This window comes from Trichoderma virens (assembly GCF_000170995.1).
Source record: "Trichoderma virens Gv29-8 chromosome Unknown TRIVIscaffold_2, whole genome shotgun sequence".
In the NCBI taxonomy this organism is placed as follows: Eukaryota; Fungi; Ascomycota; class Sordariomycetes; order Hypocreales; family Hypocreaceae; genus Trichoderma; species Trichoderma virens.
Window position 1 is genome coordinate 281,493 of NW_014013747.1, and position 13,192 is coordinate 294,684.

General features: G+C 50.4%; 6 protein-coding genes across 6 annotated transcripts; 2 read left to right on the forward strand and 4 right to left on the reverse strand.

The window, feature by feature from the left end:
• Positions 1–246: 246 nt before the first annotated feature.
• On the reverse strand, positions 247–1,699 carry TRIVIDRAFT_142066 (uncharacterized protein; the record flags this gene model as incomplete). Its single annotated transcript, XM_014104734.1, has 2 exons — positions 247–1,530; positions 1,598–1,699. 2 exons carry the CDS (start codon positions 1,697–1,699, stop codon positions 247–249), a joined length of 1,386 nt encoding a protein of 461 aa, XP_013960209.1.
• A 2,929-nt stretch (positions 1,700–4,628) lies between these two features.
• On the forward strand, positions 4,629–5,547 carry TRIVIDRAFT_176336 (uncharacterized protein; the record flags this gene model as incomplete). Its single annotated transcript, XM_014104735.1, has 1 exon — positions 4,629–5,547. The coding sequence occupies one exon, from the start codon at positions 4,629–4,631 to the stop codon at positions 5,268–5,270; it is 642 nt and encodes a 213-aa protein (XP_013960210.1).
• TRIVIDRAFT_73437 (uncharacterized protein) lies at positions 5,151–6,074 on the reverse strand (the record flags this gene model as incomplete). Its single annotated transcript, XM_014104736.1, has 4 exons — positions 5,151–5,548; positions 5,644–5,772; positions 5,897–5,930; positions 5,997–6,074. The coding sequence occupies 4 exons, from the start codon at positions 6,024–6,026 to the stop codon at positions 5,514–5,516; spliced, it is 228 nt and encodes a 75-aa protein (XP_013960211.1).
• A 346-nt stretch (positions 6,075–6,420) lies between these two features.
• Positions 6,421–6,875, forward strand: TRIVIDRAFT_218166 (uncharacterized protein; the record flags this gene model as incomplete). Its single annotated transcript, XM_014104737.1, has 4 exons — positions 6,421–6,459; positions 6,519–6,531; positions 6,586–6,716; positions 6,792–6,875. 4 exons carry the CDS (start codon positions 6,421–6,423, stop codon positions 6,873–6,875), a joined length of 267 nt encoding a protein of 88 aa, XP_013960212.1.
• Positions 6,876–7,240: 365 nt separating this feature from the next.
• TRIVIDRAFT_86106 (uncharacterized protein) lies at positions 7,241–10,568 on the reverse strand (the record flags this gene model as incomplete). Its single annotated transcript, XM_014104738.1, has 2 exons — positions 7,241–8,060; positions 8,128–10,568. The coding sequence occupies 2 exons, from the start codon at positions 10,485–10,487 to the stop codon at positions 7,406–7,408; spliced, it is 3,015 nt and encodes a 1,004-aa protein (XP_013960213.1).
• Positions 10,569–11,322: 754 nt separating this feature from the next.
• Positions 11,323–12,876, reverse strand: TRIVIDRAFT_63330 (uncharacterized protein; the record flags this gene model as incomplete). The annotated part of the gene is made up of 3 exons (XM_014104739.1): positions 11,323–12,511; positions 12,574–12,704; positions 12,787–12,876. 3 exons carry the CDS (start codon positions 12,874–12,876, stop codon positions 11,323–11,325), a joined length of 1,410 nt encoding a protein of 469 aa, XP_013960214.1.
• Positions 12,877–13,192: the final 316 nt, after the last annotated feature.

A 13,192-nucleotide genomic window follows, 5' to 3' on the forward strand; every position in this document is an offset into this window, starting at 1 on the left:
TTAGCAATGAATTTTTTTTAAGGCCATCATGTCATAAAGAGAAAAAATGGTTTCCTTAAACGCCAAGCAAGCGACCAATGCTTCATGCGTAGAAACCCCCGTAGTGAAGAAATCCCCCTTTCGCTCAGAATGTCCCAAACCGCATATGCCTTGTCGCCATGATTACCCAACGCCAGACTCAGTAATACGTCCCTCCCCAGCGCCAGAGACACCACATGTCCATCTGCAGCTCACCAGCCCGCCCGGCTACTCGCTTTCCACTCGCCAAAACTTCCACCCCTCTCTCTCTCCACCGTCACCGTGAACGCCGACAAGCTGCTCAACGCCCTCAGTTCCTTTAGCGTTGAGGAACAGGTCCACGTCAATCTCCATGCCGCCTTCGTCGTCTTCGTCGAGGCCGTTCTTCAGGACAGCCGGCCACAGGACACCCACGCCATCACCACCGAGGGTAGTGCCAAACTTCTGGTAGCCTTCGGCTTCAAAGCGGCTCTCTAGAGTAGCGAGCTTCTCCTTTGGCACATCCGGCTTCAGCAGAGTGATGGAACAGCCACCGCCTCCAGCGCCAGTGAGTTTAGTCCATCCGATTCCCTCATGGTCGACCAATTCACGCACTCTCTCCAGCCTAGGATGAGACACGCCCAGCGAGTTCAGAAGGCCGTGGTTGATTGTCATCAGCTCGCCGACCTTCCGCAGGCTTTCCTCCTCCTTGGGGTCAAAGCTCTTGTCCTCGATGAGTTCAGAAGCAGCTTCGGTAACGTTGTGCATGGCATCTAAAATTGTGCCCACAAGCTTAGGGTGTGTCTTGTTCAGCTTTCCAACCTTGGCCACTTCATGCGCCGTAGACTTGGCTTGCTTTGTATCCACGAGGAGCAGAGGCAGCTCGGGGAAGTCCCATAGTGGGCGAACTGATGGAGGTTTGCTGTAGTCTGTTCGTTGGAACACTACAGCCTTACCTTGGCAGGCTACAGTATTATCGACTCCCGAAGGGTTTCCATGAATGCACATCTCTGACACAAAAGCCCAGCGGTTGATACGTTCGATCTGGATACGGGCCTCCTCTGAAGGCTGGTCTGGATGGGGGCCAGAGAGCGTCCGTAGTTGAAGGAGGAGGGAGGCGGCTAGACAGACGGAGATGGAAGCACTGCTACCAAGGCCAGCCGAAATGGGAATTGTAGACCGCAGAGTATAGAGGCATCCTGGGAAGCGCGGTGACCCCAGAGAAAGGAAGAGGTAGAGGAACGCGGTGGCAGAGCTTCGGTGGACTTTTCGAATCTCTTCTGGTCGGTCCGGAGAGACCTCGTCAATGTGTGGTTGCAGAGCGGCCAGTAGATCGTTGTCAAGCTCCGTGACCAGGGAGTAGTACGACTTTTTCTTGTCTGGGTGGTGGAACGCTGCCCAAGGGAGGTTGTCAATATCCCAGGTGTGAGTGAGGTCGATGTCGGGGAAACGAAGCGAAACGGTGTGTTTTGATTTCGACAGCGTTGTGACATGGAGATAGGATCGTAGAGCGATGGCAGCGGCAATGGCAGCCTACACGACAACAAAAGGGACCAGTTAGCCATTGACAGATCACATCTCGGTCACAAGCGACACGCACCTTGCCATAGACAACGGAGTGCTCTCCAAAGACAATCACCTTGCCTGGAGCAGACACCATAAAGGCCGGCGCCATGGGAGCAGACGGCCGGCGAAGCGACATGGCGCGCTGGTGCCCAGACAAAAGTCCCCCACTGCCATTGACGGATGGCTTGACGCCGTTGCTGGGGCCATCGGGGGCGTCTGTACCGTCAGACATCTGAGTTTCCTGACGGAATTGAGCGAATCGTCTGCCGGTTCTGGACGTTGATGTGTCTGGAGTCGTTGCTTGGCAGTCGGCCCACGGCACGAGGGGCAGAGGGGGGATGTTGAAGAGTTGGCAAGGATAGCAGCTAATAGGGCAGAATGGTGAATCTAGTTGTTTGTCCTCGGTCGCGTTAAGCAGGAGTCGAATCAGGATATAAAGGGCGCGCGAGAAGTTGCCAGCTGCCACCAATTCGAGGTTTCGTGGTTGGGGCCAGGAGGTGGGCGATGGAAGGTTGATTTGTACAGCCTGGTCGTGAGATATGGACTAGAGAGTACCAGTCAGGTACCTAAAGGATGGGTGTAAGCCCAAGCCTTGCCAAAAGGGTCAATGCAATAAAGGGTCCCCGCAGAGCGATTGTGTACCTGGTGGGTTCTTTGATCTCCAACTGCCCCCAACTTGCACCTCTTTTTCTTGGGCCGGTCTTGCGATTAGTTGGTTTGGAGCAAAGGGGGACTTGGATGGAACTTGTGCCTCCACTACAACCAGCAACCCTTTTACTAAAGCTACAGCCAACTACCTAATACACACAACTATTTCTATGTTGCTTATTATGAGAGAGAATACTGTTCATCGTCAAAAGGAACAAAACCATGCCCATGTTGTACATAAGCAGTACGTGCCGGTACGTCATGTCTTACCCCAAAGACACAGACACGAATGCGCGGGTCAAGTCACGACTACGAGCTCGATGCCACGATGCGCAAACGGACAGCCTGCATTAGCCGGCCGCCGCTAACCTCAAGGTACCCTCCAGCTCGCTTTGTGCATGCCGGTACATGCCGCAGATGACGGTGGGTGCGTAATAATAGGACGCCAATTGGAAGAAATTTGGTCAATGGCGGGCTTCCATTCGCTGGACCAATTGGCTGGCTTATCTCGATAGTGGGTGGAGAGCAGCGATGCGGGATGCTGCTGCGTATTCGTATTGCCCTTCGCAGCAGGATTTCAGTCAGCTTCTGCTTCCTTAGTACCTAGTAGGTATATCTCACCAGCGTCTCTCTATATGACCCAAACCCAAGCCGCGGCAGATACGAACGTGCATCTAATGTGGAACAGTCTCACTGCATGAGCTGTAACGTTTTGTCCCGGACTTATCTACAGTAGAACATGGTCGAATATGCAAACTCTGTACGGAGTGAGGCATCTACCACACTATACTGTAATCGACATTGAAGCCAGAGTCCACCCGTCACAAATGCATGTCACCCCAACCTGATGCCGTCGAGGCCCAAAGGCTTCACATCTCCGCAGTTGTGGCTGTCTGAACTTCATCTGCCCGCCAATGCCGTATCAAAGGCTAAACAGGCTGCATTGATGGAATCCATTCAGCACACGGGGTGTCAGCACGACTAGGGCGGGGGCTTCAACGTCAATCAATGCCTTGCTTGTCTATAGCCTTCTACAACAAGGGGAAGCACCCTAGCATAGCTCAATATACCTTGGGGCATAGTAAGGTCTAACTGGTACTTGAATATCTCATTATGGGATTCAAGATGGTTCCTCAAACCGCCATATAGTGGGCGGCTTGTTGATTGCTCACGTCTCTTAACATAGAGTCCGGCTAGGAATTGCGAACAACAGCATGTCCCTATCCAACCCTTGTGTGCTCTTGACACCATCTTAAACACTGTTTCATCGTGTCTTATCATAATGCTGCATCAGTAATAACTCGAAATCCCACTGGTATCTCCAAAGTGCCATTATACAGGCCGTATGTGACTTGTACAAACATTCATTACCTTACATGGTAGGCCACACCGGACAAGGAGTAGCGTGGAAGATGTGAAAGCTTCTATGTCTACCGTAAGCCAGCCATCTTGATCAATTTTCATCTTATTGCCCGACATATCTCTCTGCGGCTATCAGTCCAGATAAACATGGGTACTTGCCTAGTAACTAAGCACTTTAATTACGCCTTCTTTGCTCCATCATTCCTGAGACAGAGATACTGTACTAAGGTGTGCCTCCAGGATGATGTGACACTTACATGAACTTTTCAATCCTAGGCAAAAGCAATCAACCCTCGAAGGATCTCCAACAAAAAAGATCACAATACAGCCATTACAGTAACATATACACTCAGATCCCAAGAAAATATATATGGAACCGCAAATCCACATCTGCCCTCCTCTCTCCAGAGTCCCTGCCAAGGCCTTCTAGCTCAGAACCGCACCATCTCAACCATTCCATTTCCATAAACGCCACAACCAAAGGCTAAAACCCAAAAGCAAAATCATCGAATCAAGTTTCCCCATCCAGTCGATCCAATGCCACCGCCATGCCTGTCACTGCCCTGCTTTCCTCTGGCTGGACCTACGATGCGCGGGGTGATGACGACACTCAAACCTCAATCGCAGCCAATATTTGGCCCAGACATGGCTTGCCGATTCGGTGCGACGCGCAATCCCACCCCGATCAGGTTCGCCAACTTTGTTGCGGCTGAGCCGTCATGGGCTGACTTTAGAGTGTCAATAATTGGGCGTTTCTTATAAATTACTTGTGCCTGTTGTTCCCCGTGATTTCGTAGCACCATGTTTGTCTTTGACAAGGGGGCTCTAGGTAACCACCAACACACGCAAACAATACGAAAAACGAGACCAAGATACCCGCGGCTCCGCGGACAACGATCGTCACTGAAAGTCTGCCTAGTTGAGAGAAAATCAAGTGTAAAAGCATCTGCAGTTGTCGGCAGCGTCTTTCCCAGTCAACAATCAAAAAACAAACGATACAATCACTTTGCCCCTCTTGTACTACGTTCACAACGGTTTACCGCAGGCCAGCCATCATGCCAGTTACCGAGTTTGCCATCATTAAGCTGAAGCCTAATTGCGACGCCCTCGAGTTACTCGAAACTCTCATGGAGTGTCAAGAAATTCAGGATAGTTGGATTTGCCGCAATCAGCCATGCAATCTGGAACCTGGCACCAACCTGAGCAGCATGTATACAGATGCCACAGACCAATCAACACTGCTCATCACGGCGCCATGGGATTCTCCCGAGGCGCACAGAGAATGGATTCAGAGTCTTGAGAATAGGATGGCCAGTGGCAGCTTAACCGAGTTCAGTGCTCCGGGGTGCAACTCTGTCATGCTCTTCCACATGGACCCGGCGGGGGCAAGACCACAGATGCGAGAGGCCTTTCAGCACAAGGATACAAACGACGTGTTCGACGTATGTCGCTTAACGTTCAATGGGGATCAGCGGGAGGCAATACAAACTAAATATCAGGCACTGGAAAATGAGTTGCGAGAGCAGGGTCTGGAGAAGAGCATATGGGCAGGCTGGAGGATTGAAAAGGCCGCGGGTGAGGAAGACAAGGAAGATTTGATTGTATTCTGGACTGGCGATGTTCCGAGGAAACGACTGGAAGGATTGGCAAGCCTCGCTCTCAAGAAAGATCATTGCCGCTTCAGGCATATCGTGTAAATAGGCATCACCGAGTAACCGGAGCCCCCTTCTTCAGGCGGCCTGGCCGGCACAAAAAGACATCGGGCTCACCAGATTGGTGTGCGATTGTTGCTTTTTTTGTGTCTCAAATCGTTATTTTGAGCTCTATTGCGAGCGCGCGTTCTGAGCACATGAAATGCAAGGTATCCCGAGACGCCCAGTTGTGCATGTAAACCCTTCCCACGCCGAAAGCCACCCCTATTTTACCACCAATTCATTTCCTTAGTTCTTCTTGGGGACCTCTGCGATTTGCAGGTCTGTCAAAGGGTCAGCTTTCATCTTTCTCGTCTCGACACCATGGCGGTGGGATGGAGATTGGGGGATTTGTGGTGTCAAGGGTCGGGGCGCATACTGGGAGGGAGGCTCTGCTTGAGCTTCTCGGCCTTGTCATTGTCCTTCAGCACCAGGGTGTAGAGGTTCTTCTGGCATCGGACCTTGAACTTGATGTTGTGGGCCTTCTTGTTCTTCTTGATCCGCGCGGCTGTATTCAAGTTAGTCGATACAATTCCTTCTTCCCATTTCCCATTCTCTCTCTCAATTCTCGTCGAGGTTTTCTCCTCGGAAAGGAAGGGGTGCCTTCGGATAGCTGCGTTGAGAATACGTACAGGAAGCGTCCTTCCGACGGCAGATCTCGATGAACTGGAGAGGAAAATATTAGCATGACGAGATTCTACATGTTTTCTTGCTGGAATGATCATCTCCTACCTTCTTGATGTCAGCGACCTCCTTGGGCATTTTGGCGGTATTTGATCGGCTCTGTGAGACGGGTTTGGGACGACAGAGAGTACGAAATTTACGATTCGAGATATGGTGGATTTTTGGCAACAAATTATTTTTGTGCGCTCCCGCTTCGCGGGGCGGGTCGCACGGACCAATGTGCGCACTAGCCACATCTGATTGTGGCTGGTGATTGTGGCGTCGAGCGTGCGCGTTGCCATGCATTGTCTAAGTGGCTTTGCTTTGATGAAACGATTGAGCTGAGAACACATTTCATCAGTGCTGGCTTTTATAGAGAAACATTGATTCCTTCTTCCTTCTCTGTTCATTATAAACCTCCTTTTGACACGCTGCCACCCAACGGATTTACAACCTGCCCTGTTTCTGATCTGATCGTATCCCTCGTCTCAAGATGACCAGTACTCCACTTGATAGTGCGATGAAGTCCAAGGTAAGCCGTGATATATGTATAACCCTCAATTCAGTCTTGATCTTCTAACATATCTCTAGAGTTTACTACTAGGTATATAATTTGTCTATTAATTCGGGATAGATTTATTCTGACAGCTGCCAAAAGCCTTTGGAGGCACCGTGGTCGCCGCAGCAGTTTGGTCCATCTTCGGTGGCGACATGTTTCCAGCACAAGAAGATCCCAAAGGTGATCCAGAAACATGGACCAGAGAAGAGATGCGAAGATGGCTAGCCGCTGTAAGTTGAAATCTAAATCCCAATTGAAACATCTCAATACCAAATGCGCTCGCTAACCTGGTCGTCTTCTTATAGAGAAACCTCTTCCCGCAGAAAAGTGATACCCGGGAGGAGTTACTTGCTAGGGTGCTGGCGAATATGAGGCATCCACGGACATGAAGCATGATGGTTTCCTCTATACCCTTGTTCTTATGTAGTTCTTTTATATTCTTTATCTTATAGCTATGGCGGTGGTTGAAATGAATTCTATTTTTCGTGAAATAAAAGCAAAACTTACAACTGCAAAATATTATGACGAGCTAAGCTATCGGGCTTACACCCAAAGGCCATTACATGGCGACAAACATAAGCAAGACTCGCTCAATTAGCCGCGCATGTGATTTAGTAATAGTAAGATTGACGATTGTTAACTCAGTTTGCAAATGCCAAATCATTTTTGCTAGATTTTCTCGGGGCCTATGCATATTATACAGGGGCAACAATAGGGTAGCACCGGTCAAAGAGAATCCTCTTCACGTTTCCCTCACCATGATAAATGTATTTCTCCGAATCGTATGCAACTTCCTCTTCTAATATTGCTAGACATTCAAACATGACCGCCCTACAATAAAGCCCCCCATCCCCCATCCTCTTCATCCTGCTCATAATCATCCGTCAACTCCCATTACGCCGCCCGCAAATGCTAGTTATTATTGCCACTTAAACTCGCTCAACCTGGCAAACTTCTCATCCAGCTGTCTCCTGGCCGCCGACGTGATACCTCTCTCGGGGTTTGCCATCTGTTCGCTGTAGCAGAGCTCTATCAAAGCCTTGAGCTCGTCATATGAGAAGCTGTTCAGATCAAGGGCCAGTGTTCCCATCCCGTGTCTATCCTTATACTCCCTCGCTTTTTCAACAATAGCCTCTGGACCCCTCTCGAACAGTTGAAAGTAGCTTGTCGCCTTTGCCAAGTCGACCCCGTCCTCAACATTTTTGAGATTCTGCTGAAGAACGAGAATGTTTAGTTGCATGCGATGACATCCTTTGTCGTTCATGGGGGAAGCTAAGGAGGCATTTTGAACCAGGAAAGTGTTGATAAGGATGCCCAATCCGGTCCGAATAAAGACGACTTCCTTGTCTCTTAGGAATTCCACGATAGTTTCATCCAAAAGAATCAGTTCTTGATTGAGACTGATGATTTGAGGGTCAGGCTCGTTCACATCCTGTTCCAGAATATACGGCGCCGAGTCTGGCGAGAGGGTGTTGCGCAACGAGTAAATGACCCGACAGCGAACTTCCATGTGTAAAGTCAGCAAAGCCGTAGCAGCTAGTTCTTCGAATGAAGACACAATGGTATCAAAAGTTCTATCAGAAAATCTTTTGTTAGTGGATACAGGGATGTAGAGCTGCCAAGTTTCCGACAGTAACTTACTGAGCACTCTCCGTTGTAAGAGGAAGCTGTACTGGACTTTGCCCTGAAGTCTTACTCGGGTCATTCAATGTCCACCGCTGGCCTGACTGGCGTGAGAGTTGCTGCCGTGATGAATCCGTCTCTTGCGATGTTATGTGCCTCAAGCTCAGAATCTTCGCAGCCAGCCATCTCATGCTGGTGTATAAGAGGCACAAAGATGAGATTGTGTCTCGGTCTTGGATAACGTCGTTTGCCTCCAGTCGCTGGGCATTTGTTTTCTGAATCAGAAGCTGCACCTCGTTCCTCATTAACGCGCTATCTAATTCCTCTGCGGCCCAAAGCTGCTTTGCTATGTCGTTGACTTTGCTAGATTGCACTGAGAAGCGCGCGGATGCTCGCAAATTGCTTGAATCGGCAGGCTGATCGTGTCTCTTAGTCACGAGGGATTGGAACCAGCTGAAACAGCGATCATAATATCGCATCATCTGGGTCACAATGAGAGAGCTCAAAGCTTGGTCTGGAGGGATGGTTCCAAGCATTCGGCAAAACGCAGTGACTACCTGGAAGAATGCAGTGGCACCCTTGAATATAGGTCGCTGGGAGCACTGGTTCCAGTCGGGATCTTGCAAAAATGAGTCAGCCTCGCCAAAGACGGCGTCGCAAAGCTTCCCAATAGTCTCGTCTAGCTGTGGTTGGAACACATTGACTAAGAAGTTGTCAAGGAATGTGGTTAGAGTGCTTGTGGCAAGATCAGAACCAGGAGGAACTATGGTTTTCAGCCGCTGTAGGAAGATGAGAGTCGGCGGTAGGAGAAGACTCATGTTGAATACGCTCGGCTCAACCAAAGATTTGTAAGAACCTGGTGCCCCCCGATTGACACCGTAGGCGCTCCGTCTTGAACCGAGATCATCTGCCGTTGACTTATTCCTCTTGTTCTCGGCACCGTGCTTTCGGGAACCGCCTGTCAAACCGGGAACAGTAGCCTGAATGATGGTCTCCAGCGCATCAAACTCTGCAGCTACCTCAGTAGACTTGGTGTCAGCCTCGGAAAACTTGAACAGGTGCTCTCGCATGCCGTCCTTGCCGCCAACGCCTGCTCCTGGGGTGGGAGAATCGAATTGGTAAACGTCGGCATCTGTTGTCACGTAGTTGTGCAAAAGAGAGCGGATCTCGTTCTGGTAAAGGTGCCATAGCTCCTTGAAACTACCGAGCAGGGCAATATTATTGCCAGAGCCCTCGCGGCGAATAAGAGCCTTGATGGACTCGTGGAAGACACGCTGGCCCTCTCCGATGGCCTCAAACTTGCCATAGAGCGTCCATAAGAGGTCGTAAATGACGTCTGCTCGCATCTGAATCTCTCTGGCGCTATATATTTGCACCCCGTCCAGCCTTCCCACGGCGGCGCGGAATGAGGTTGGGTGCCGCTGTTCAACCTCGTTAATAGTTTCATTGACGACGACAAACAGCTCGACAGGGAGCCTTTGCTTCAAAGTTTCTACAGCATTCTGCAGCCTGCCTAGCTTGTTCAGCGCCTCGACTAATAGAGTCACGTAGTAGAATGTGTCCGCCTCTGGGTTCTTCATTGGATCTTCCAGCACTGGTCTCTCAAAATCGATTGAGTCTAGTATTAAGTAGAATGGGGTGACAGGGGGGTTTGCATCATTGTGATTGCCTTCGTTGACTCCGCCTCGGTTCTTAGCCAAACTTGACCACCTTTGCTGACAGTAGGGCGACTTCAAATAGAGGTGTTCGTGAAGCTCTTCCACTAAAATATCCATTAGGACAGTTTCCTGGTTGGCAAGGTAGCTTCGTAGATCGCTCAGGGCACCGATATTATCTAGTTCCGGCTTTCTCAGTTTTCGTAGAGCAGTTTGCAGCACGTCAACCGCCGTCAGAAATCGTTTCTCGGATATACGGGCCTCCAGTTGGTCAGGAACGGCTCGAAGGTCGTCCAACTCGTTAAGCGTTTGCAGTAGCTCGTCATACTCTTTCGACTCCTCGGAGAGAATCTTCAAGGTCGGATCCGTCGCGCACAGACTGGCCTTGGACAGTGCCAATGACTCCTTGAGGGCGCGGACTCGCTTCTGCGAGACCTGAATGCTACTCTGGATCTTGTGGAATGTACCGATGGAGCTGTTGAACCCCTGATGATGCTCGTGGACAATGTTTTTCAGCGAGTCCTGGAGATACGTATGTGTCGTCTGGAACTTGCGATAGTCGTGCGCGCGACCGACCGAGCTGTTATCCAGGAGCTGGAGCGCGAGCTGGACAGGCACGCAATCATCACGGCACATGGACGGCCACTCGCTCTTGATGTGATCCAGGACCTGAGCTATCTGTCTCTCGGCGCTCGTCTCCTGGACGCGCGGTCGCGAAGGCATATTGCGGAGGCTCTGCGACGACACCTGGGCATTGTATCTTTCGCCTCTGTAGTTGTTATCGCCGTACGGATCGTAGTCGTCGGCCGTCCGCCCGAAATTGCCGTAGCCATCGCCATTGCGCATCGAGCTGCCGTAGCTGTTGGACATGATGCCGTCGAGTAGTGTCACCAGAGGGGCTCACAAGCGAGCATCGTTGTCGGTGTTTGGGAGGAAGGAATTGCCGTGGCCGGGGCTTGGATTCCCGCAGCTGGTCGTCGTCGAAACCCTGCACGAAGTGGTGGCGAAACAAATGCAACCTGAAGATATGAGGATGTCGCTTTAGGCCAGCATCGGTTCTGGCTGGGAGTTGACCCTGAAGGTTGGCTTGGGAGTCTTCAGCGGACAGCACGCACAGACCACCCCAGCAGCCAAAATGGCCACGAACCCCGCCAAAACCTTAAGCTGCAGGAACATGAAGAACAAAACAGCCAAGGTACTGTACTAAGCCTTGCGATGATGAATTGGCACAACACTTGATGAGTAAGGTAATTAAGCACCAATTACGTATACTTATGATGTTCACTCTATGGACGCTCTATGATACAAATCTTCGTTTACACTGAATTGCAAAGAAAAAGAAGAAGAGAAATACCAAGTTCAAATCAACAAGCATCGCAATCTTATTGTGAGTTCACCAAATAGTGACATCATAGTGCTCAAAATCGCAAAATCTGGTATCGATCCTTCCAACGTACAAACCAACTACTCAGTATTAATACATGAAAGTCATGACCAGATCATCTGGAAAACATGACTGAAATTAAAAATAAATATGTTTGTCCCGGCAGCTATTCAACTAAGCCGTTCTGTTCCCAGCTCCATGGAGCCTCTTGTCTACGACGAGCAATGCTTTGGCAAGATTTCTTGCACCGTCTGCAATCACCTGTGGTCGCTCCCAAGCCAGCAGTCCCTGCTTCCCCTGGACTCGGTCAGTCCAAACTACCTCGTAGTGTTGTCTGGCCCAGCTGGGGCATACGTAGGGATTGACCGATGTTGGAGAAATGCCCTCCCTAGCTGAGCTTGATCCATTCTGAACCGCGACATCATCAGCCAGGAACACTGTGATGGCAGCTTTGGGTTTTCGTGAAGATTTCAACTCTGTATCATCCCTTGCTGACAAATAGTTCTCTGCCAATAATCTTAGTGTTCCCTCCGGACCTGGAAGCCAAGTCAACTTGGTCATTGTGACGAGTTCTGATGCAGTAAACTCCTTCTCAGATCCGAGTAACCTAATTATGGTCAGGAAAAAGACCAAAAGTCCGGTAGGGGAATCGCAAAGTGCGTATGCTAGCGTATTTAGATCGTATGCACCGTTTCCGAACGACTCTTGCGTGGCAAAGTCTGTAGCAGATATCCTGGCTCTTTCTCGCTGGTTCTTCTGAAGAGCCGCAATGTCTTCCTTCGTATAACCCAGAATAGAGGCTTGCAGAGTCTTCGCTAACGTCAACTTTAGCCATTCGACTGGCGATTTCAATGCCTTTGGTGCTTTCAACGGCGGCGATATTAAATGGACGCCGAGGCAAGAATCCGAATAGTTAGCAGCTAGATGTTTGATGATTTTCCAGTCAATTCCACCCTGAGGAGTAATAGATGACCCAGAATTAGTCGCGAGGTAATGCCTATACCCTAGTCGCTTCATGAGGATGTCTAGCATTTCGGATGTTTTGGAGATTACATGGACGTTTTTGGGCAGAGAATCGCTGAAGCCCAGCCCAGGAAGCGAAGGCATGACGAGATGAAATGGCTGATTGGTGTTGGCATCGTCAGGATGCGTAAAGGTGTCGGTGATGTGGCGGAAGGATAGATTGGTAAATGGAAACGGCGGGATCAAGAGCAAAGGAACGGCGTTTGGATGCCGTGAGCGCGCATGGATGAAATGTATCCTTGAAAGGCCCTCTGTGGCAGATGCCTGGATGCTGATCCTGAACTGCGGGACCGAGTCATTGATTTCCCTTTCATGCTCTCTCCAAGTGAAGTGCTCAAGCCTGGGTGTTTCCATTAGTCATCGAGCCGTTGATAAGAAGAGAGATCGTGAGCGCTCACTTACCAGAAGTCGATGAGCGGCTCTAGCGTTGGCTTCGGATCCCACCGCGCCCTCGAGTTCGCGTCAGGAACTTCGCGAGGAAGCCGAGCTAGCTCGAGCTTCTGCCGCGTAAAATCAAGGTACCTGCTCGAGGCCTTTGCACGTCAAATGCGATTAGCTGCGACGCTACATTATGCTTGATGAATTCGGTGGGTATTTGCCGCTCCGGGGTCATACGTGAATCTTATACTCTTTGATCTCTTCATTGGCGGCAGCGGCAGCACCAGCACCAGCACCAGCACCTGCTGCCTCGGCAGGTTGAGCCATGATGCTGACGGGTCAAGGACGATGTCCTCCGCGCGCTGCAAGCTCGTCAGACGGGTGTTAGTTGAGGCCAGCGATCATGGCATCGATAGCACGCGCCGAGACGCAAAAACACTGCGCCCAAGCCCAGAGTAATCGCGAAAGGCTTTGAAAGAGGAGGGATAAGAAACAAGTCTCATTCGGATTGCTGCATCAGCCGCGGGTAAAAGTAACGTTGGGAGCTACACGCCTTATGGCCGCCAAGCTGGACTCTCGTGCAGTCCATCAGAAGCGGCGGCTAGTGCTAGCGTGCCTCTTATTCGCAATTTATGGGGGCAGA